The 24,525-nt window shown below is 46.8% G+C and overlaps 1 protein-coding gene across 1 annotated transcript in view; it reads right to left on the bottom strand.

Moving 5' to 3' along the window:
- The window catches only part of SHROOM1 (shroom family member 1), a 122,727-nt gene that overhangs the window by 5,738 nt on the left and 92,464 nt on the right, over window positions 1-24,525 (bottom strand). The window contains exons 5-7 of the mRNA XM_044280818.1: window positions 22,976-23,482; window positions 12,519-12,621; window positions 11,081-11,353 (exon numbers count right to left, since the gene is read on the bottom strand). Coding sequence (XP_044136753.1) covers window positions 11,081-11,353; window positions 12,519-12,621; window positions 22,976-23,482 — 883 coding nt within the window. The remainder of the gene's footprint in view (window positions 1-11,080; window positions 11,354-12,518; window positions 12,622-22,975; window positions 23,483-24,525) is intronic.

Here is a 24,525-nt window from a genome sequence, read left to right as displayed (position 1 = left end):
TATGGTGAGTTCATGTGAGATTTTATTTTTTGACACAAGTTAGTGGAATATGAGACTTTGTAAGAAAAAACAAACAAAAAAATATATATATATTTCCGCTAACTTGGGCCTAAAAAATTTCTGAATGGAGCCTTACAGGGGGGGGGGGGGGGGGGGGGGGGGTGATCAATGACAGGGGGGTGATCAATGACAGGGGGTGATCAATGACAGGGGGGTGATCAATGACAGGGGGGTGATCAATGACAGGGGGGTGATCAATGACAGGGGGGTGATCAATGACAGGGGGGTGATCAATGACAGGGGGGTGATCACCCATATACACTCCCTGATCACCCCCTGTCATTGATCACCCCCCTGTAAGGCTCCATTCAGACGTCCGTATGATTTTTACGGATACATGGATCGGATCCGCAAAACACATGCGGACGTCTGAATGGAGCCTTACAGGGGGGTGATCAATGACAGGGGGGTGATCAATGACAGGGGGTGATCAGGGAGTGTATATGGGTGATCACCCCTCTGTCATTGATCACCCCCCTGTAAGGCTCCATTCAGACGTCTGCATGTGTTTTGCGGATCCGATCCATGTATCCATGGATCCGTAAAAATCATGCGGACGTCTGAATGGAGCCTTACAGGGGGTGATCAGGGAGTGTATATGGGTGATCACCCCTCTGTCATTGATCACCCCCCTGTAAGGCTCCATTCAGACGTCCGCATGTGTTTTGCGGATCCGATCATTGTATCCATGGATCCGTAAAAATCATGCGGACGTCTGAATGGAGCCTTACAGGGGGTGATCAATGACAGTGGGTGATCAGGGAGTGTATATGGGTGATCACCCCTCTGTCATTGATCACCCCCCTGTAAGGCTCCATTCAGACGTCCGCATGTGTTTTGCGGTTCCGATCCATGTATCCATGGATCCGTAAAAATCATGCGGACGTCTGAATGGAGCCTTACAGGGGATGATCAATGACAGGGGGTGATCAGGGTGTGTATATGGGTGATCACCCCTCTGTCATTGATCACCCCCCTGTAAGGCTCCATTCAGACATCCGCATGTGTTTTGCGGATCCGATCCGTGTATCCACGGATCCGTAAAAATCATGCGGACGTCTGAATGGAGCCTTACAGGGGGGTGATCAATGACAGGGGGGTGATCAATGACAGGGGGGTGATCAATGACAGGGAAGTGATCAGGAAGTCTATATGGGTGATCACGCCCTTGTCATTGATCACCCCCCTGTAAGGCTCCATTCAGACGTCCGTATGCGTTTTGCGGATCCGATCCATGTATCCGTGGATCTGTAAAGATCATACGGACGTCTGAATGGAGCCTTACAGGGGGGTGATCAATGACAGGGGGGTGATCAATGACAGGGGGGTGATCAGGGAGTCTATATGGGGTGATCAGTGGTTCATAAAGGGTTAATAAGTGACAGGGGGGGGGGTGTAGTGTAGTGTAGTGGTGTTTGGTGCTACTTTAGTGAGCTGCCTGAGTCCTCTGGTGGTCGATTCAAACAAAAGAGACCACCAGAGGACCAGGTAGCAGGTATATTAGACGCTGTTATCAAAACAGCGTCTAATATACCTGTTAGGGGTTAAAAAAATCACATCTCCAGCCTGCCAGCGAACGATCGCCGCTGGCAGGCTGGAGATCCACTCGCTTACCTTCCGTTCCTGTGAGCGCGCGCGCGCCTGTGTGCGCGCGTTCACAGGAAATCTCGGCTCTCGCGGGAGGACGCGTATATGCGTCCACCCAGAAGAGCAGGGCCGCCGGCAGGACGCAATCCTGCGTACGGCGGTCCTGGAGTGGTTAAGATTAAGTGACTTTAGATTCAGGAACTTTAGGAATAGACTATATTAAGTCAGTTGTTTTTCACTGCATTTAGAGATGAGTGAATTTCAGGTTATGAAATTTGTTTGCACTTCGTTTACTGGTAAAAGGTGAATTACGCTATGGATTCAGTTACCACGGACCATAACGCAATTCTATGATGGAATGCATTCTGTTATTCATTCCGTCATATTAGAAATCTATGGGTTGCAAAACTGATCTGTCTCGTTTCCGTTATGATAACGGAATCCATGACGCAATTCACCTTTTACCAGTTAATGAAGCATTAATTATTGTATTAGTATGAGTTCCATTATTGACAGTGCAGTCCAGTGCACATCTTGTCAAATGTATGCAGTCCTGGAACAGCCGTTTGAGGGAACATATCTTTGTTCAAAATGTGAGAAAATTACTTGTTTGGAATCGCACATTATGTATCTAAGGGCTCATGCACAGGGACCATATGTCTCGGAGGGCATACGGTCGTGAGCGGGCCATATGTCCCGAAGCGGCATACATCGTGCACACAGGAGCGTTGAGCTGCCCGCGGGACTATTGTCCTGCACTCATATGATCTTATGAGTGCAGGGCAATAGCCTGGCGGGTGGTCCAATGCGCACAGCATCATAGTAATCTATGATGCTGTGTGGGTCAATAGCCCCGAGGGCGGTCCGATGCGCACAGCATCATAGTAATCTATGATGCTGTGCGCACAATGTATTCCGCTCTGGGCCATATGGCCCGCCCTAAAAGGGAGGATTTCGACACTGAGAAGTGTTGGGAATTTGGGGTAGAAGCAGCGGAGGGTGGTTGTATGGATGATCAAGAAAGTGAGGTAGGTAGCTGGATTACATTTAGAAAGCAGGGTAGAGGGAAGAGTCCTGATCTGACACACCCCAAATAGTATACAAGGTTGGCAGATGAGGGGATGTCAGGTCAGGAACGGCACTGCTGCAGCCAGACACTTCCTCTGCTAGTCAGGGGAATGTCGGCTCCAGTAAGCAGGAGAGCAGGGAAGGTCAAACAAGTGCTGGTAGTGGAAGACTCAATTATTAGCAATACAGATAGGATCATCTGCCATAGAAACCGGTATTTTTCGAACGGTGTGTTGTCATCCTGGTGCTCGAGTTCGACATATCAGGTTGATAGATTACTGGGAGGGGCTGGCGAAGACTACGCATTCATGGTCCACATTAGAACCAATGATAAAGTTATTGGTAGGTGGAGGGTCATAAAAAATGATTTTAGGGATTAAGGTCACAAGCTCAGGGCAAGGACCTCAAAAGGTACTGTTTTCCGACATACTACCTGTACTACGAGCCACACAAGAAAGGCAGCGGGAGATTAGGGAGGTTAACAAGTGGCTCAAGAACTGGTGTAGGAAGGAGGGGTTTGGGTTCCTGGAGAACTGGCCCGACTTCTTTGTTGGCTACAGGCTCTATCGTAGGGATGGGCTGCACCTTAATTAGGAAGGGGCAGCTGTGTTGGGGGAGAAGATGGCTAGAAGGTTGGAGGAGTGTTTAAACTAGGGACCGGAGGATAGGGCAATTACATTATAGGAGGGGAAGATAGAGACCTGGGGTGAGGTAATGAAAATGGGGGAGGAATGGAAGGGATTAGAACAGTTCATAAGGAAAGGTGTAGGGTAAAAAATTTATATAAACCTCTCAGTTGTATGCAGGGGTGGGATTCAAATTTCTAACAACAAGTTCCCTACTCAACGGCGGACATGGATTGTTACGATATATATATATATACACACACACACATACCATGTATATGCAACACTCATACACATAAATACACCATATATACACTACACACACATACCACCCAACTTTTAAAAAGCCTAAGGAGCTAAACTATGGAATGGAAGCACTCATCTCAAGCTGATGCTGGCAGAGCTCTGGATAGGGATTCAACCAGTAACACGGTTCTCCGGTCCGGATGTAATTTTAACAACCGTATCTAGATAACCTGAGGGAACCAGCTGAATCCCATGCCTGGCTGTATGTATACTAATGCCAGGAGCCTGACTAATAAAACTGGTGAACTGGAAGTAGTAATGTGTGAGGAGGACTATGACATAGTGGGAATAACTGAGACATGGCTGGATGATAGCTATGACTGGGCGGTTAATGTACAGTGTTACAGTCTGAAAGGATTGGCAAAACCGGAGAGGTCTGCCTTTATATAAAGTCCTGTCTAAAGCCCACACTCCGAGAAAATATAAGCGAGGGACGTAAACATGTGGAGTCACTGTGGGTAGAAATAAGTGGAGGCAAAAACAATATTAAAACACTGATAGGAGTTTGTTGTCCACAGAAAATCTACTACTAATTGGAACTACTACTTGGAAACTAGAAACATATAGATCTCATCGAGGAAACAGGTTCTTGGCATAAAGTCAATTACCTTTCCCAACTGGTTCAGGATCCGACTACAGCAACAGCCACACTGGACTTAGCACTAACCAATAGATGTGACAGAACAACAGACGTGCAGGTTAGGGGACACCTGGGAAATAGTGACCAGAAAATAATAACCTTTCAATTGTCATTTAAAATTGTGTTTCTTCAAGTAGGGAAAAAAAATACCAAACTTCAAAAAAGCTAAATTTGACCAGCTAAAAGAGGCCATTAGCCTCACTATCTGGGACAATGTCCTCAAAAAATTTAATAAAAAAATGCATCCACAAGATGGGATATTTTTAAAAGCTATCCTAAACTCTAATTGTGAGAGGTAGATACCTTATGGGAAAATAAAGAAGTAAAGGATCAAGAAAAAAAACTGTGTGGATAAATAGAATTAAGTAAGCAATAAATGACAAAAAGAAAGCATTTAAATTAAACGGGAAGCATTGAAAAACTATGAGGAAAATACATTTGAATATGTTAAAGACAAATAAAAGCAGCCAAGCTGGAGACAGAAAGGTTCATTGCCAGAAAGTAAAACTAATCCTAAAATGTTCTTAAAGGGAACCTGTCATGTGGATATTTGATTATAATCTAACTAATTATATACAATCATTAACTACTAAAAAGTACCTTAGATGTATTCCCTTACTGGTGTGTCAGATGGTTACCTCATAATATACACACAAATATGCTGCATGCTAATGAGCTGATTGGAGTCCAGCGTGATGTCATTGAGTCCAGCGTATATTTAATTCTGAGCTATAGCCACTCCCCTGCCCACCTGCTGCTGATTCATATGGAAAATAACTGTCAATCAGCAGCAGGTGGGGGGGGGGGGGGGGGGGGAGTCAGGAGCTCATGAATATTCAGGACTCATCATTATCAGCTGGAGCTTTTCAATACAAGATGTTGGCAGATTGACTGGGTCAATTGAAGAAAGTGAGCCAGCATTTTGCTAAGACAATCAGTCACTTATTTATGTTGCCCTTAGTTAGGACACCATAAAACTGGTGACAGGTTCCCTTTAAATTATATAAATGGTAAAACGTATAAACCACAGATGAGTGAACCAGTTTGGACTTTACTATTTTAAGGAAGGCAGATGAACCCCAAAATTAGTATTATTTTTTTTTTTTGGGACGAATCCACTATTCTTAAATCAGAACAAGTCTGTCTTCCTTCTTCTGGTCCTCTTTGCTGCAGCCAACCTGCATCCTCAAACAAAAACTCCTCCTGGTCCATCGTAAGATATCTATAATTGAACGCTTGACCATAAAAAATTAAAAAGATTTGCTTGCCTACATGCTGAACGCCCCACCTGGCCATATTGCTGGCAATGCAGTCGCTGTAGTACCACCATAGTAGAGCCTTGTACTCTCATGGGGCAGAGACTGTGGGACACATCTTGCAATTCTTGCTATGCATCAAGCTGCACTCCACAGTGGACACCAGGAGCAGCAGTTATGAGCAGAGACAGTACATGTCTTTCATGGCCCACTGGGTCAATGTTTTTCCGGCAGTGGAGAGGCAGCACCCCAGCAACATGGCCAGGTCCTTTTCACCCCCTCCCACCATATCATAGGACTGGCTCCCACAGCAGGCACTTTTCTGCATCCTCCTCCTCCACAAACACGGTCCTGTCCCCAACAGCAACAGGGCACAGGGTCGCTCAAACTACCCCTCCTTCTTATGACATAGGTCAGGTCAAGCGTTACCATAGTGTGTTGCAGCTGATCGGCCTGGGAGAGAGTTGTCACACCAGCAAGCAGTTGCTCAAGTAAATCAAGCAGCAAACATACTGCTGGCTGTCACCTCGACAATGGGCACCCTGAACCTGGGCGAAATAATACATGTTCCCTGCATGGCACATGTCATCAATCTAGTGCTGCAGTGCTTTCTAAATTCGTACACTGACTTGCGCAAGGTGCTGCCAATGTCCAGGAGACTGTCCTAGCATTTCAGCCACTTTTACGTGGAGAGGAAAGCTCTCCTGGACCTGTAGCAACAGAATAAGCTTCTAGAGCCTAAATTTACAATGTGCCAACTCGCTGGAATTCAACATTTCACATGCTGGAGTGTCTGTACGAGCAGCGGAAAGCCGTGAACAATTTTGTCATGCACCTGCCTCAGCAGCAGGAAGCATGTGATGCTTCGAGATCAGGCATTGGCAGCTCATCCGAGATGCCTGCCTGTGTATCATTGACATCAAGCAGTCTGATGATTATTGGATAGCCATGCTTTTAGACACGTGCTTCCAAGGCAAAATGGAGGAATGTTTTACTCTGGCAGAGAGGGAGGACAAATTACGTTACCACCGGTAAACACTGTGTACGCAGCTTGCCGCAGCTTATGGCAAGCAGGCATCTGCTGTCAGCATGTCTGAAAGGAGTCACCTCTTCACTCCCTGCAGAGTCACCCCCCTCCCGCAGCCACAAGCAGCAGCAGCAGCCATTTGAGTCTCAACATGATGGAGCAGTTTTTCCACTTGCCGCGCCAGGCTGAGACCAGTCAGCAAGCCAACAGCTCCCGCCTCAACACCCAGGTTCAGGCCTACCTAAAGTATGGCCAGTCTATGGTGCATACCCTGTTCCCTGACCCCATGGATTTCTGGGCAGGCAGACTGGAACAGTGGCCTGAACTGGCACTTGCCCATTCTTCAGTGACATATGGGTGAGGGTTTTCAGCGCCACAGCAGGTAGTGGTTACATCCAAACAGACCAAGTTGCCCTCCTTCGTGTCCAAAACATCACTTTTGTAAAAATGAATCAAGCCTAGATTAAGGAGGATTTTCACACTACTCTGGCTGATTCCAATGACTAGATCGAGCATTGCTGGTGGTGCCCCATCTTGTCACTGTTGCTGTCTGCTTGCCTGTCGCCATCATGCCAATAATGCAACCTACTAACCATCACAATCTGAACAGTTGAGGCTGCCACCTCCATCAGGCCACTGCTGCGACGTGCCAACCATCACGTTCTGCACAGCTGCTACTGCCATCTCCATCATTCCACTAATGCGACTTGCAAATCTTCACATTTTGGATGGCTGGTGCTGCTGCCTCCATCATGCCACTAATGTGACCTGCCAACCATCATGTTCTGTACAGCTGCTGCTGCCGCCTGCATCATACCACTGCTGTGATCTGCCTATCATCACTTTCTGTAAAGCTGCTGCTGCCGTCTCCATCATGCCACCTAACCCCATCATGCCCTGATGCAACCTGCCGACCATCATCTTCAGTGAGGCTGCTGTTACCTTGATCATGCTGCTGCCTTTCTGCCAACATGTACCATATGGCTGCTGCCGCCTGCATCATACCACTGCTGCGACCTGCCTACCATCACGTTCTGTATAGCTGCTGTCACCGTCTCCATCATGCTGCTGCCATGACCTGTTGACCATCATCTTTCTGTATGGCTGCTGCTGCCTCCATCATGCTGCTGCTTTTCTGTCAACATGTACCACATGACTGCTGCTGCAGCCGCCTCTTGCCTCAGCTGCTGCTGCTCCTCACTGCTAATCCCCTACTGACACCACCATTAACGCAAAGCATCTGCCACCACTATCCCTACTACTACTTTTGCTACCATTACCCATAGACAGCCTTGAATGTTCCATGCTATGCTGCCGTTACTATTGCGGCCGCATGCCAATATATCTGTACCGTACCCTTTCCACATTCACACTGCACTGCTGCTGCAAACAATTAAAAGGGATAATTATTTCTAAGATTGTGACAATCAACATCTGTGCGTGTTGTACGGGCAGGCATTCCTACACTGTGAAAAGCATAACACTGAGAGACTATGGAACTCTCTGCCAGGAGAGGTGGTGATGGTCAACTCACTAAAACAGTTCAAGAGGGACCCGGATGCATTTCTGGAGTGTAATAATTTTACAGGTTATAGTTATTAGACTTCTGGAGAGTTATACTGAGTGCCTGACTGGAGTCAGCAAGGAATATTTTCCCTCTAAAATGAGGAAAATTGGCTTCTACCTCAGTTTTTTTTTTGCCTTCCTCTGAGTCAACTTGCAGGATAACAGGCCAAACTGAACGGACGGATGTCTTTTTTCAGCCCTATATACTATGTTACAGTAGGTCATATCACAGCTTATCAGCTCCCTTCTGACTTCTGCACAGGTCTTTGGAAAAACTCTCCCATAGAAGTCATTGAGGTCCCCTGCTTTCCATTCTGTCTGTGGTCCATGTAGCTGCTCTCAAAAGATAGGGAGTGTTAGGCTGTTCTTCACCCCTACTATAACTTGGGCTCCTGCCCTGCCAGTCTGGGACAACTATGAAATAGGGAAAGTGTTCCTGTCAGTGAAGGGTAGTCTACAGATATTAACTACTTAGTGAAATGTGCCCAATGCTAGATGATTGTGAGCCACAACTAGGAGAAGAGCCTATACAGAGATAAGGTATAATGGAAAGATTCGCTCCTCTTCTGTTTGTTTGACCTGTACCTGGCATTGGTTCACAATCACTGATGGACTGACCAAAAGCTGACCAAAACACTGAAATTTGAACTAGGTCTAAGCAGGTAGTAGGGTTTGGAATCTACCAGTACTAGCTAAATATAAAATCCAGAAATCTATGTCAAAATTAGAATTAATAAGATCTGTGCAGGTCAGAATCTTGACATGAGTATCTTGAGATCAGCTAAATTACAGTAAAAGTAAGGAAAAATGGTAGGAATGTACATGAAGTAGCTTTCAAGTAATTGCTCCTGCTTTCTCACAAAAGAACATGTGTTCTGATGCCAAATAATAAATGTAATTCAGGGACTGTGTCTCTATTTTCCATGCAGTTGGCAGGAACATGAATGGTAATCTGGTAGTGCAGACGTCTGTTTATGTTAACATTTTACATTGGACTCTACTAGTGAAAATCACTCATGTTATGGTTTAACAGTGCCCACTTGTGTAAGAACGTATTACTGCAACTAAGTACACTGATCCCTCAAGGTACAATATGAATTGGCTCCAGGATGACTATTGTATGATGAAACCATTGTAACTTGAGTACATAACTCTATTGAATACTAGTAAATGGTTCCAAAACTTTAAAATGTCATCCCTGGATAGGAGAAAGTGGAGATTTAAGAAAAAATAAGCAGATCATTAAGAAAAAGCAAGATCTTCCATATAACAGTCAGGAACGAATGCTGGAAGCTGGAAGTCAGGGTCCCGTATACATAGTGCATAGTGTTCTCGATGTCCTGACCTGACATCCAACGGTCTAGCTCACCCTGGCACAGAGAGAGGACAGTACAGGACATGTAATACCGCACTGTGCTGTAAAGAGGAGCTACTACACAGCCAATACTGGTGTTTGACCAGAGAAAGGGCCATCGTGATTGGTTGGATCTGAGTCTGAAGCATTATATGTTGAGTCTAGTTTTAACTTATGATGGCCCATGAGAGACCATTGCATGCTGAAGATATTGTATCCTGAGGCTATTGTATCTTGAAGGATCACTGTAGTACAAGAAACTTTACATACTTCTTTACATATACGTTAAAGCAACACAACGTGGCATTAATGTAGTGGGATGTAAGGGTATTTTAGTCCTTATGCAGGGGTCTTATCCCCCTAATATATCTATCCCAACAATTTTTTTTATTTTTTATTGGCATGCTTGTACACCAGTTTTCCTTTTGGAATTTGCTTCCACTCATGCCACTTTTGACAAAGTTATCAAAATTTATGCCAGAAAAAAATTATTAGAGGGAATGTGTCATCAGAAAGTGACTTTTCTAAATCACTTTTTTATTTTAAACTTTTTTTTTCCCCCTAACTTTCCAAACAATCCTAAAATACTGCGATTTTCCCACTGGCCACTGGGCCTAATAATATATCAAGACCACTGCATTAGATTTTTTATTTTTTAAGTATAGTGACATGGAAAATTTTAAAAAAGAATCACCAACAATTCTTAAAAAAATGTGTTTAAAGGGCCTGTCAGCAGATTAAACTTTAATTTGTATCTCCACAATCATTTATACCGCACACTGTAAAAACTTAACCCCCCCCCCTGAAAAAAGGCAAAATTGCTATTTTCACAACTACCCCCACAAATACGTTACCCAAAAACAGTGCCATTAAAAAAAATGCACCTTGTACTGCAAACAAAAATGTCCTCATACAGCTATGTTGATATAAAAATAAAAACATTAATAAAAATGAATGGCTCTTTAAATGTAAAAATGCCAAAATAGGATGCATAACTTAAGGTTTTAACAGGATGGCAAGGAATACCATTAATGTGCCAACTACAGTGACAAAAGCTGTGTATACATACTCATGAAGGAGGCCACTCCTCCTAAAGAAGCTAACGCGAATCGCCAGCTAGCAATCGAGAATCCTGATAGATATACACCTGGGTAACTAGGTAAGAGAGGACTAGATCGTGCAACCATAGTCTTAGGATATGTGTCTAGATACATGTACATACTGATCAGTATGAACCGGTTTGTGTTTTTTCTATGTACTTGGATTGGTATAGGATATGATGTATTGTATTAGGTGACTCTTGGTTGCATGTGACTATATAATATGCATCACATAAGATTGCATGGACAGTCTGAGAGGATATAGATATATGCCCATATTCATTACATACTTCAGATGTTAGTCTATGTTAAACATCATATTGTGGTGTTTTAGGATAAATGTGAGCTTTCGCTTGTTGGCACTTTATTTTGTTTCCACATGTCTGTATGTATGTTTTTTAATGTGAAAATAATACATTTTTATATTTTTGTGGGTTTTTTGGTACTTGATCATTGTGTTGACAAATACGCATGAAGGAAGGCAGCTTACCATTTCTTCTGCATCTGTATTCCTATCAATTTGGCTCAAAGCATTTTCAACCCGAGCGAGCCTCATTGACAGGCAGAACAAGAGGCTCACCACTTTCTCAAGGTCCCCAATAAACATCATGTAGCGCTCATATTCATTGGGTTTACAGACTTCTTTCACAACAGCCTCTATATCTATGCCATGTCTTGAATTTTGACTGATTTCAGAAAGGAGAAGTTCCCTTTCACCACAAAGTTCTTGCAGTTGTGAACTGATGTTAGAAATAAGTTCCGTCTGTAAAGAAGTACAAATTGTGTAAGAAAATGTAACATTTGGACACATTGAAGGACATTTACTAAAGTGTTTACACCTCTATTTTGGAGTTTCTCACCACTTTTATAAATTGGCGAGAAAAGGTGTTGGGGCTTAGTGGGGAGGGGGAAAGGGTTAGTGCAGATCCCGCGGCCTGCAGGAATTACTACAACATGCCAGAAACTGGCGTAAGTCATAGCTCAAGTCTATGCCAGCCTCTAGCTGGCAAAGACTTCAGTTTCAGGTGCATGGAGGGCCAGAAATGTGCCGAATTTATTAAGAGGCATCTGTCTCTTAATAAATTAGGCGCGTCTCACCCAGGCACACAGGGATCAAAACTGATGTATGGAATGCCAGTCCTGATAACTGCCCCCCAAGACTAATCTATGTGTAGCTCACATATCAACTGCTATTATTTCTTGATAAAAATCACCTATACGCAAAAGGATATTCTGGTTATTTAAAGATATCCCCTATCCACAGAATAGAGGATTACTATTAGATTGTCGGGGGTCCTACCTCTGGGAATGTGAGAACGCCCCCAGAAATGAACGGAATGGCCTGTTGGATGTGCTTGTGGCTGCCATGTCTGAGACCTGTGGAAACTAATGAAGTAGCTGTGCTCATGCATGACCGGTAGCTCCATTCATTTTGGGGTGCTCCATGGGGTACGGGACCCCCTGTTCTCATGCTCATTGGGGGTCCCAGCAGTAGGACCCCTATGATCAAATAGTTATCCTGTGGATAGCGTTACATAACTGGAATATCCCTTTAAAGGGGTGGTCTGACCATTTACATTTAAAAAAAAATATCCACATGGTAAAAAAAATAATAAAATAGCTCATACACACCTTACTAATCTCTCACCGTTCTTGGTCCAATTCTTCACGGTCCCTGCCTGTTGCTACTTCCTGGTGCCTATTGACACACAAAAAATGACTGCTCAGTCAATCACTGGCTGAAACGGGTCTCTGCTGTGGCCAGTGGTTGCCTAAGTGGTCATTTTCAGCATATCCATTGGAGACTGGCCAGAAACGGAATGCTCTGGACCAGGGTGAATATTGTATTACTTTACACCATGTGGGGGCCTTTTTTATGTACACAATCAGACAACCCCTTTAATAATAGGGCTTAGGACTTGACTCACCTTGAGCAAACTGATGTCATCTAGGTATTCCTCATCTGGCTTCTGTTTACAGGTCTGTGCAGGCAACATGTTTATTGAATGAGGTTGAACTTCAAGATTAATCCTAATTAGAGTAAAAAAATAAAAAAAAATAAAGTCTTATGTAAAGGACAGATATTTCACATAAAAGAGTTGCAAATATCATAAATTTACAAACAACCCCCCCCCCCCTTGTAGCACAAATGCGCCATTGCTGCTCTTTGTGTACAAGCTGCCAGTGAGTGCTGCAGCCAATCTGTGGTCACAGCGATCATGTGCCATACTACGTGCCATACTACTGGCATCAATGCTCGGCTTGTAAACAAAAACAGTTTGGAGGCCACTGTCCTGAACCAGACAATTCCTTCAATATTATATAGATTAAAGGGGTTATCCAAACCCCCACAGACATTTTACTTATGGTCTTAAAAATGCTTAGTCTACAGAAAACAAGTTGTTGCCATTCATTGGTCTCAGCGGTCATGTGCCGCTTGGGGAGACATCACTGCTGAGGTCCGTGACCTCCCATCTTAGCTATTATGGTATTCAAAGTCATATTAGGGATCACATGACAATACCAGTCCTTTGTGAACATCATGTGACATCACGCAATGGTTGGCCCCTGAGCAGGTGGCAATTTCTGTTCATACAATGGCATTGTTATATCACAACGTACAATGAAGTGCATTTTCTACGTGTATTGTTAATACTGTGTGGCGCAAACTAATTCTAAAATTATCAGTAGCGAGGTGGCAGAAGGAAAGAGCCAAGAGGACTTGGGAGTGGTAAATATTTTGAGGTCTGATTTATTTTATGTTTGCACTGGGGTTTGAATTAATTTAGCCAATCCCAATTTCTATCATTCATGTACATTGATTAGATATAACCATTTTGTAAATGTACATAAATGGGAGACTGTGAATCAGGGATTTGTTTGCTTTTTAAATCATATTTGTAATACCTTCACCTATCAGTAGTTTTTTTTTTGTTTCTGAATGAATTTAGGGGTTTAATGAATTTGACGCTCTGGTCTGGGATCTGAAGGAATTTTGGTTTATGATCTGAATGATAAATGAGCGTAAAAGATGATATATTGCTACATTATTATTATTATTTTTTTACTAAGTGGCTTCTCCATTTAGGGCCACTGTCGCAGATTACAACAATAAGACCGGACAAAAAAGTCCTGCATGCGGAATCTTGAATGATAACTGAACGGACTACAGTCGTGGCCAACAGTTTTGAGAATGACACAAAACGAGATTTTTGTATTACTTACCAGTAAAATCTCTTTCTCGCTCTTTCCTTGGGGGACACAGAAGACCTTGGGTATAGCTCATCTCCATAGGAGGCGTGACACTAAGTGAAAACTGTTAAGCCCCTCCTCCACAGCTATACCCTCAGCCTGGAGAGAGAGACTGCCAGTTGCGTGTCCAAGCAGTGAGAAAAGGCAAAGTCCAAAAGTGGAACCAACAAGCCAACTACCCAACGGGTAAAACAAACTCTGAAACCGTGCAAGAAAAAACAAGAATGGGTGGGTGCTGTGTCCCCCAAGGAAAGAGCGAGAAAGAGATTTTACTGGTAAGTAATACAAAAATCTCGTTTTCTCGCCCAGTTTCCTTGGGGGACACAGAAGACCTTGGGACGTTCAATAGCAGTCCAAGAGGGGAGGGACCACAGCACCAAGGCGAAGCACCCGAAGGCATCAAGAAAACACCGCCTGCAGACCAGGCGGCCCAAGGCAGCATACGCCGAAGCCCGAGTATGCCCCCAGTAGAACTCGGTAAGGTGTGCAAGGAAGAAGTGACCGCCCTGCACAAATGAATGGCCGAAACCTAACACCCCCGCCCCAGGAGGCACCGACTGCTCTGATGAAATGAACGGTGACACCGAAAGCAGAACCCTGCCATTGGTGCGATAACCACAGCAAAAAGCCACACTGAGAAAGCGGAGGAGGCCACCCTGGAGGCCATCAACCTTTGCACTGACCTCCTGGAAACACAAGAGACCGAACGCCGACCGGAGTCGGAGATCTCCAAGTAAACAACCGCAAGGTCCAACAACCTCCCAACGGCAAAGCGTCCGTACCCGGGGATGGGTGGAAAAGGACGAAAGCCTCGTTGATAAGAAGGCAGATAACACCTTCAGAAGGAAGGAAGGAAGAAAGGAACAGGACGGAGAACAGCCCTGTCCTGGAAAAGGACAGAAGGCACAGAACACGAAGGGCCATCAATCAGGCACCCGTCAGACATGATGGCAACAGAAACACAACCGTACAAGACAGAAGGAGTAGGAAGAACTCCTGCAACGGCTCCAAGGGAAAGACCGGAGCGCAGAGAGCTCAGTATGTAGTTCCCAGGGCGGAACCAGGAAACGATAAAGAGGATCCACAGAGCCACTCTGTGGCAGAAGGACATGACAAGGCCCAAGAGGGCCAGGAAACGCTGGAAGGGGAAGGACAGCGCAGACACTTGACACTTCAAGTAACAGAAGTCCCAGGGTCCGGCCGGACTAGCGAAAGACAGAACCAAGGGCGAGAAGGCAGAGTGGGGGAATGCCCCGCTTCCCACAAAACCCCAGGTAAGAACCCTAAGCCCGACAACCAAACCTGTACTAAACAGTCGGGATCGAACACTAGCGTGCTCGCAGGAATCACCCAGTAAGCGGAAGAAAACCCAATAGGATCAGGCGCAGACCAGTAACACGGCCGAAGGATCGGAAACCACGGTCCTGTCGGCCCCCGAACAACATAGCCCCGTATCCGACCGGAGTGGGGGAGCAGAAGGACAGACGGAAGAAACCCGAAGGGTCTGCCCAGCATCCGACAGATGCCCAAACCAGACAGGCCAAGTCCAAGTCGATGTAGCCACCAAAAAAAGGAGTTCCACAGCCCCGTGTGGGAGATCCAAGGACAATCCTGACCGAAGGGCAGTCCTCCCAAGGCACTGAGAAAGTAAGTCCCACAGGACCATACACCCAGAACGGAAAGGCAACCTGCACCCAGTGGGAGGACAAAACGCGGTAGGCCCGGCAAACCGCTAGCACCGCCAGCGAGAACGAGGGAGATGGTACGAGACCGCAAGTAACACCGGAACCATCCAAGCGAACAACCATGCTCACCCCAGAGGAGGGGGGGGGGGCAACGACGGAACAGCCACTGAGGCCTGGCCGGGGCAGCAGCCACATTGGAACGACAAACCCAGAGCAGAAGCCAAAAAAACCGAGCCGGCGAGGAAAGGAAGAGCCGAATCCCCTCTACTCTGTGAGACTACCTGCACACCGTCGCAGCAGGCGAATACCCTGAAGAAACCAAGGTGGAGGTCCCCAGGACCTGGACAATCAAGCACCCAAGAAGAGTTGGGCGACCTACCCGAGAGGAGCAGTCTGAACCTGGCAGCAACAGACTGGAGCGCAAAGGGCGCCAATAGGAAGGACCCACACCACACTGCATCCGAGAAGAGGAAATGGTAGTAGGCGAGGGAACCGTAGTCCCGCCAGAGCCAACGTAGAGGTCGAGCGGCACTGTAGACAACACTCTCGACCCCGACCGGTTGCGTAGGGAAACAATGCCACTAAATGACGAATGGGTACGCATCAAGGAACCCCGAACACTCCCCAGGTGGAAAGGCCAACGAACATGGTGGGTGCCGACAACAACGGGACCCCACCGGAGAATGGGTACCACTCAGCTCAGTGCAGTAGCGAGCCAGCAGAGCCCGTCTACGTACATACAAGATATACAGCTGTGAATACATTGAGCATCCATTGTCGCGTGTCGGACAACAACACCATAGGCTCACAAGTGGACAGAACGATCTCCTCAGAGAAAGTGCAAGCTTGCGACAAGCAAACACACCCCAGAGAGAAAAAAAAAGTATGTCGCAGGAAGAAGGGAGGCATACGTACTAGCAACCCTGCAGGTAGCGAGAAGGCCAACCCACCCAAGGGAGGAGAAGGCATACACGGCCCAAAACAACGCACAGAGCGCACAGCCACAGCGTCCCACAGTATCCACGGAAGTGTAAAGTGCAGCCCGAAAGGGAGTTATGCACAAGACCAGTACCGGCATGCGAAGGAACGCAAGTAGTCCGCCCGGAAAAAAAGGGGGGGAAGGTACCTGGCAACTCTGCCGATGGCAAGAGTGGAAAGGCCCTGAAAAGGGGGGGCATGCACCGGATATCCTAGCAATAAAAGATTGTGCAATAATCTACCCAACACCGAATTTCGCGAGAGTGCAACTACTCCGCCCATGAAAGGGGAACGTCCAGTACAGCATACACACGGACAGCCGTGAATCCCGTGAGCGTACAAATTTCCGCCCATGGAATGAAGCACAAGGCCAGCACCATTCCCAAAGGGGGTGCAAGCAGCGCACCCCTGCTAGAGCCATGCTCACGGCCCGCAACGCATTTGGTGAAAATGCAGTGACCCAAACAAAAAGGGGGGAGGGGGGGTGCACAAGGCTACCATCGCATCCCAGGAGAGCGCGAGCATCCGCCATGGATGGGGGTCATGCACCTGGCCGGCAACGTGCTGGCACAATGACACCCAGTCAGTAAAAAAGGTGCATGAATGTCGCCTGAGGAGAAGAGGCATGGCCACGCCGGCAGCAATCCAGCGCGAGTGCGGAACACCGCCCACGGAAGGGGGCCATGCATATAGCCGGCAGCGGATCTGGTGAGAGTGCAAGCACTCAGGCACGTGGCCAGCAACCTACCGCGAGAAATGCAAACCAATAAGAGTGCAGCCGTCCGCTTACGAAAGGAAGTCATGCACATGGCCGGCAGTAAATCCAGTAAGAGAGCAGTGTTCCGCTTATGGAAGGGGGACGTGCACATGGCCAGCACCGCATCTGGCGAGAATTCGGAATTCCTCCTATAGAAGGGTTTCATACACATGGCCGACAGCGAACACAGCGGGAGTGCAGCGTTCCGCCGAAGGGGGTTACATACATGGCCGGCAGGGAATCCAGTGAGAGTGCCGCGTTCCCCTAAGGAGGGGGGGGGGGGTCGTACCCATGGCCAACACTGAATCCGGTGAGTGCAATTATTCCGCCCCAGAAGGGGGACATGCACCTGTCCAGCATTACAACCAGTGAGTGCAGCGTTCCCCTAAGGAAGGGGGGTGTCGTGCCATGGTCAGCACCGATCCGGTGAATGTAGTATTCCACCTATAGAAGGGGGTTATGCACATGGCTAGCCTGCGGCCAGAGAGCGCAGAATTCCACTCAGGAAGGGGTTCATGCCCATGGCCAGCACCATAACTGGAAAGGTGATGTCCTGCCATAGAACGGGCGGAAGAGGGGGCGCCTACACTTGGCTAGCGCCGTATCCCGGTAGATGGCAAGGGTCCGCCTAAAGAGGAGACTTGCAGCCGGTCAGCACCGCAGCCGGGGAGCGCGACATGCCGCCTACGGAAGGGAAGCATAGCATGCAGCCAGCACCACTGTATCATGCTGCAGCGTCCTGTGCAGCCATTCCGTTATTTAATAACTCCGCCATGGAAGCCCTTTTTTTTTTTTTTTTTTTTTAAAACATAGCCACTCTGAGGCAAGAAAGGGCCACCATACAGTCCTCCCAAGGCACTGAGAGACATAGCCTCGTATAGGCTTATTAGGAAGCCCACCAGGACATAGAGGGGGTCCTCCAGAAGGGAGCCGGCCCTTGGAGATAGCCGGCACCCAACAGGTTAACAAAGATCCGGCCTGGGGGGCGGCGCTGCGATCCTCTGGGGGGGCGGAGGACGTGCGGGCGGGAAGAATTCGCGCCGCGAGACGTTCCCGCCCCCTCCAACAGAGGCCGGGATGTTGCGGCCTAGTAGGACCCGAAGCCGGGGCCTAGATTTTTGCGGCGCCCGGCCGGCCAAGAGGCAACGACGGTGAGCCGGGACCTGGAGGGAGCCGGCTGTCGCATGTACCAAACGGCCGCGGGTGCCCAACCCGCGGGCCGGCAGAGACAGAGGTCCGGAGCAGCAGGCCAAAGCCTGGGTCAAAGTCTGCGGCACCCGGCCGATCGGAAGCATCAGCAGTCGGCCGGGGCCTGTTGGAGCATCGTGCAGGCCGCGAGGCCCTGCGTCTGGCAGCGCCTGGAGCGGCCCTTTGGCTCTAGCACACCGGTAAGGAGGGAGACCCCGGAAGCCAGCACTGCACCCCCTGCCCTAATGGACATCTGTAGTTCCCCTAAGGAGGGAGAGAGAGACAGGGGCAGCTAGCGTGGGCCCCCTACTGAACTGCGACCGGCAAGGGGGATGGACGGCATAACCCCTGTGTTAGGGGCAGCTAGGAGCAGGTCTCTGGCCCTATATTCCTCCACAGCAATGCCATGCTCACCCCTGTGCAATCCCCTATGGAGGGGCATTGTATTGTCGCCCTGCGGCCACCAGTATGGTGGTGGTGTGGGGCTATATAATTATTGGGCAACAGCTAGCCCAGGAGCCAGCGTAGGTCCGCCGGGACCAGCATGGGAGTCCAGCACGCAGGATGGCCAGGGAGGGGGACGTAGGGCTGGAGAAGCCTCTCTCTTACCACAGCCGTCTTCACCCTCGGTCCGTTCCAGCAGGGTCGCCCCTTCAGCTACTGGCACCGTAGTGGCAGGACGCTGGCGAGGGACTTGGCGTGCGGGCGACCCTTGCGCTGGCGGGATGCAGGGGAGCTGGGCTGCCCTGGTCCACCTTGCCTTCTGTGTGGGAGGCAGCAGTGCGGGAGCCCGGCACTGGCGCAGCTCAACCCCGGGAGAACAGAGAGGTCTAGTGCGACTCTGTTGTCCCTGATGATCTGGAACAAAAAGAAATAAAAAAGTAAAAATCAAAAAATTAAACAAAGGAGAAAACAGCCCTGCAGTAGCAGGGAGTGTCTTGCCTCCTTGGACACTAAGCAAAAACTGGCAGTCTCTCTCTCCAGGCTGAGGGTATAGCTGTGGAGGAGGGGCTTAACAGTTTTCACTTAGTGTCACGCCTCCTATGGAGATGAGCTATACCCAAGGTCTTCTGTGTCCCCCAAGGAAACTGGGCGAGAAATATTAGTTTTCACAAAGTTTGCAGCTAAACTGCTTTTAGATCTTTGTTTCAGTTGTTTCTGTGATGTAGTGAAATATAATTACACGCACTTCATACGTTTCAAAGGCTTTTATCGACAATTACATGACATTTATGCAAAGAGTCAGTATTTGCAGTGTTGGCCCTTCTTCAGTGCCGGACTGGGACACCTAGGGACCACTAGTAAAAAGATTTGGGGGGCCCACCGTACGGATACATTCAAAAATAATAAATAATCTAACAAGTTTTGTATGTGAACATAAGCTGGTTGAGGTGCTGTACATTGAATATATGTATGTAGTGTACAAAATATAAGGTGTTATGTGCCACTTGTGCAAGGGGTGAGAGATTAGGGGCCCACCTTGCTCAGGGGCCCACCGGGGGATTCCCCTGTACCCCTGTGGGCCAGTCCAAGCCTGCCCTTCTTTTTCAGGACTTCTGCAATTCGACTGGGCATGCTCTCAATCAACTTCTGGGCCAATTCCTGACTGATAGCAACCCATTCTTTCATAATCACTTCTTGGAGTTTGTCAGAATTAGTGGGTTTTTGTTTGTCCACAAGTTCTCAATGGGATTAGGATCTGGGGAGTCTCCAGTCTCTTTATTCAAGGCTGTGTTTTGGGGCAAAATTGTGAGTGAGCCCACTCCCTTGGATGAGAAGCAACCCCACACATGAATGGTCTCAGGTTGCTTTACTGTTGGCATAACACAGGACTGATGGTAGCGCTCACCTTTTCTTCTCCGGACAAGCCTTTTTCCTGATGCCCCAAACAATCGGAAAGAGGCTTCATCAGAGAATATGACTTTGCCCCAGTCATCAGCAGTCCATTCAGCATATTTTCTGCAGAAGATCAATCTGTCCCTGATGTTTTTTTGGGAGAGAAGTGGCTTCTTTGCTGCCCTTCTTGACACCAGGCCATCTTCCAAAAGTCTTTGCCTCACTGTGAGTGCAGATGCGCTCACACCTGCCTGCTGCCATTCCTGAGCAATCTCTGCACTGGTGGCACTCCGATCCCGCAGCTGAATCCTCTTTAGGAGATGATCCTGGTGCTTGCTGGACTTTCTTGGATGCCCTGAAGCCATCTTAACAAGAATTGAACCTCTTTCCTTGAAGTTCTTGATGATCCTATAAATTGTTGATTGAGGTGCAATCATAGTAGCCACAATATCCTTGCCTGTGAAGCCATTTTTATGCAACGTAATGATGGCTGCACTCATTTCTTTGCAGGTCACCATGGTTAACAATGGAAGAACAATGATTTCAAGCATCACCCTCCTTTTAACAGGTCAAGTCTGCCATTTTAACCCAATCAGCCTGACATAATGATCTCCAGCCTTGTACTCGTCAACAAGTTTTTGGGGGATTAAGTTAATTTTCATAGCAAAGAAAGACTATGCAATTCATCTGATCACTCTTCATAACATTCTGGAGTATATGCAAATTGCTATTATAAAAACTTAAGCAGCAACTTTTCCCATTTCCAATATTTATGTAATTCTCAAAACTTTTGGCCACGATTGTACACAGTAGTCAATGGGATCTGTTTTGCACTGTTTGGGTCAGTTATGTGCACTTCTGCTATTTTTGTTCTTCTGCTCCTCTAACGGATTGAGTCTCTTTCTTTATATCTTATATTGTCTGAGACTCTCTGAGCTCTCACTTATCTCCTTAACATCTGAGTTGACCGACGGTCTTCACATCACTGTAAAAATCGCACCACAGCAGCAACATGTGATCACAGCCTAAATACATATTGTAATTAAAGGGTTTCTGTCACCTGAAAAATGGGTATTAAGCTGGCTGACATTCGGGATGTGCTAATGTCAGCTGAACATAACTGTATTAGGGCTGTTTCACACGAGCGGATGCCGTGCGTGACATCTGCTCCGTGAAAGAGTGCCAAGACCCGATGCAGACTGCAGAGGCACGGAGCATTAACATGACTGATAATGCTCCGTGCCTCTCTGTGACCTCTTTGATTTCGTAGTAAAGAGGTCACAGAGAGGCACGGAGCATTATCAGTCATGTTAATGCTCCGTGCCTCTGCAGTCTGCATCGGGTCTTGGCACTCTTTCACGGAGCGGATGTCACGCACGGCATCCGCTCGTGTGAAACAGCCCTTAGTGCCATCTCACTGCCTAAAGCCTTTATTGAGAAAACCAAACTTTTATAATATGCTAATTAGCCTTTAGGACCGGGGGGGGGGGGGGGGGGGGGGTTGGGGGGATGCACCTGCTCCTAGAGGCTCCGTTTGCACACCTCTTTCCATGCCCTTCTTCTCTTGATTGACAGGGCCAGGCAGCACCGCTCTCCTCCAGATGTCAGTGTCTGCAGTGTAAATCTCGCACCATTCAGTATTCAGCTTAGGCGCATTGAGGAAAGGACGCTCGGCGACTGCTGGCTTCCTCACTGCGCCTGCGCCGAATACTGAACGGCGCGAGATTTATACTGCAGACACGGATAGCTGGAGGAGAGCAGTGATCAAGAGAAGAAGGGCGTGAAAGAGGTGGGCAAACGGAGCCTCTAGGAGCAGGTTCAACGCCCGCCCCCGCTCCTAGAGGCTATTTAGCATATTATAAAAGTTTTTTTTTTTTCAATAAAGGTTTTAGGCAGTGAGATTACACTAATATAGTTTATAGTTATGTTCAGCTGACATTAGCACATCGTTAATGTCAGCCAGCTTAAAGGGCTTCTGTCAGCCCACTAAACCGTTTTTTTTTGGGGGGGGTTAATAATAATCCCTACACTGCGAGCTCCCTATACATAAGCTAAATATTCATTTTGGTTCTGTAGATTTTGTTAAAAAGCTATTTTTATAATATGTAAATTACCTTGCTACCAGCAAGTAGGGCGGCTACTTACTGGTAGCAGCCGCATCCTCCTCTCATAATGACGCCCCCTCCGCTGTGTGATTGACAGGGCCAGGGAACGGGATCGTTCTCTGCTGGCCCTGTTTGAATTCAAAATATCGCGCCTGCGCCGTACCTGTTTTTAATCGGCGCCTGAGCCTCTCAGTGCGCCTGCGCCGATTAAAGACAGATACGGCGCAGGCGCGATATTTTGAATTCAAACAGGGCCAGCAGAGAACGATCCCGTTCCCTGGCCCTGTCAATCACACAGCGGAGGGGGCGTCATTATGAGAGGAGGATGCGGCTGCTACCAGCAAGTAGCCGTCCTACTTGCTGGGAGCAAGGTAATTTACATATTATAAAAATTGCTTTTTAACAAAATCTACTGAACAAAAATGAATATTTAGCTTATGTATAGGGAGCTCGCAGTGTAGGGATTATTATTAACCAAAAAAGAAAAAAACGATTTAGTGGGCTGACAGAAGCCCTTTAATACCCATTTTTCAGGGGACTGAAAGATCAGCTCAAATTCCTTACTTATGAATGGATCCACTTACTTGTTCTTTAGTTCCTGGTTTCTGGATCTCTGTTGTGTTGAAATGTCTACAATAAACAGGCTTTTCATGAGGCTGATTGCAGATTCCCTTACAGGAAGAGGTTTCAGAACATCAACCAGAGACTTGTCTTTTGCGGTGATCTCCTTTACTAGCTCTGTGTACCTTTCTTCGGCATGGGATTTTAACATGTGTTTGGTCAAGTCTTGCCTAAGTGCATAACCTTTTTCCTCCATGCAGGATTCTGGCTCAGGAGCTTCATCATTAACACTGCTCTTACTATGGATGAAAGAACTGGCTACGTCTTTTCCATTCTCATGGCTGGAGGAAGCAATATCAACATCCTTCTGCTGCAAAATACTTAAAAACTGTACATTTGTGGATTTTTCTGCTCCAGATTCTTGATTTTCTGCCACAGATACGCTTGGCTCTTCAGTTACTGAACTCTTACAAAGTTCACTTACTTCAGCCCTCACTTCATTATCGAACCATGGAACACAGGCTTCCAAGCTTAAAGAAACAACGAAAAGTAATTAAAAGGGCTTGGAATGAATAAGAAACACTAAGCGAATATTACAAGACATATTACAATAATATTACTAGCTAACAGACTGATACAGAAATGAATACAGGTCTACAGAGAATGGAAAGGTTTCTATTTAGATGCTTCAGAAGGACCATGTGATCTATGAAAGTACTAATACCAGGCATTTTACGTCATTTACATCTGTCCTCAGATACGAATATATATATATATATATATATATATATATATATACACACACACACACACAGTATATATACAGTAGAGACCAAAAGTTTGGACACACCTCATTTAAAGAGTTTTCTTTATTTTCATGACTATGAAAATTGTAGATTCACACTGAAGGCATCAAAACTATGAATTAACACATGTGGAATTATATACATAACAAAAAAGTGTGAAACAACTGAAAATATGTCATATTCTAGGTTCTTCAAAGTAGCCACCTTTTGCTTTGATTACTGCTTTGCACACTCTTGGCATTCTCTTGATGAGCTTCAAGAGGTAGTCACCTGAAATGGTTTTCACTTCACAGGTGTGCCCTGTCAGGTATAATAAGTGGGATTTCTTGCCTTATAAATGGGGTTGGGACCATCAGTTGCGTTGTGGAGAAGTCAGGTGGATACACAGCTGATAGTCCTACTGAATAGACTGTTAGAATTTGTATTATGGCAAGAAAAAAGCAGCTAAGTAAAGAAAAACGAGTGGCCATCATAACTTTAAGAAATGAAGGTCAGTCAGTACGAAAAATTGGGAAAACTATGAAAGTGTCCCCAAGTGCAGTCACAAAAACCATCAAGCACTACAAAGAAACTGGCTCACATGCAGCCTGCCCCAGGAAAGGAAGACCAAGAGTCACCTCTGCTGCGGAGGATAAGTTCATCCAAGTCACCAGCCTCAGAAATCGCAGGTTAACAGCAGCTCAGATTAGAGACCAGGTCAATGCCACACAGCGTTCTAGCAGCAACCACATGTCTAGAACAACTGTTAAGAGAAGACTGTGTGAATC

The sequence above is a fragment of the Bufo gargarizans genome, chromosome 2 (assembly GCF_014858855.1).
Source record: "Bufo gargarizans isolate SCDJY-AF-19 chromosome 2, ASM1485885v1, whole genome shotgun sequence".
Taxonomy (NCBI): domain Eukaryota; kingdom Metazoa; phylum Chordata; class Amphibia; order Anura; family Bufonidae; genus Bufo; species Bufo gargarizans.
The sequence above is the reverse complement of the archived record's forward strand: the minus strand, read 5'-3'. Positions and strand labels throughout refer to the sequence as shown.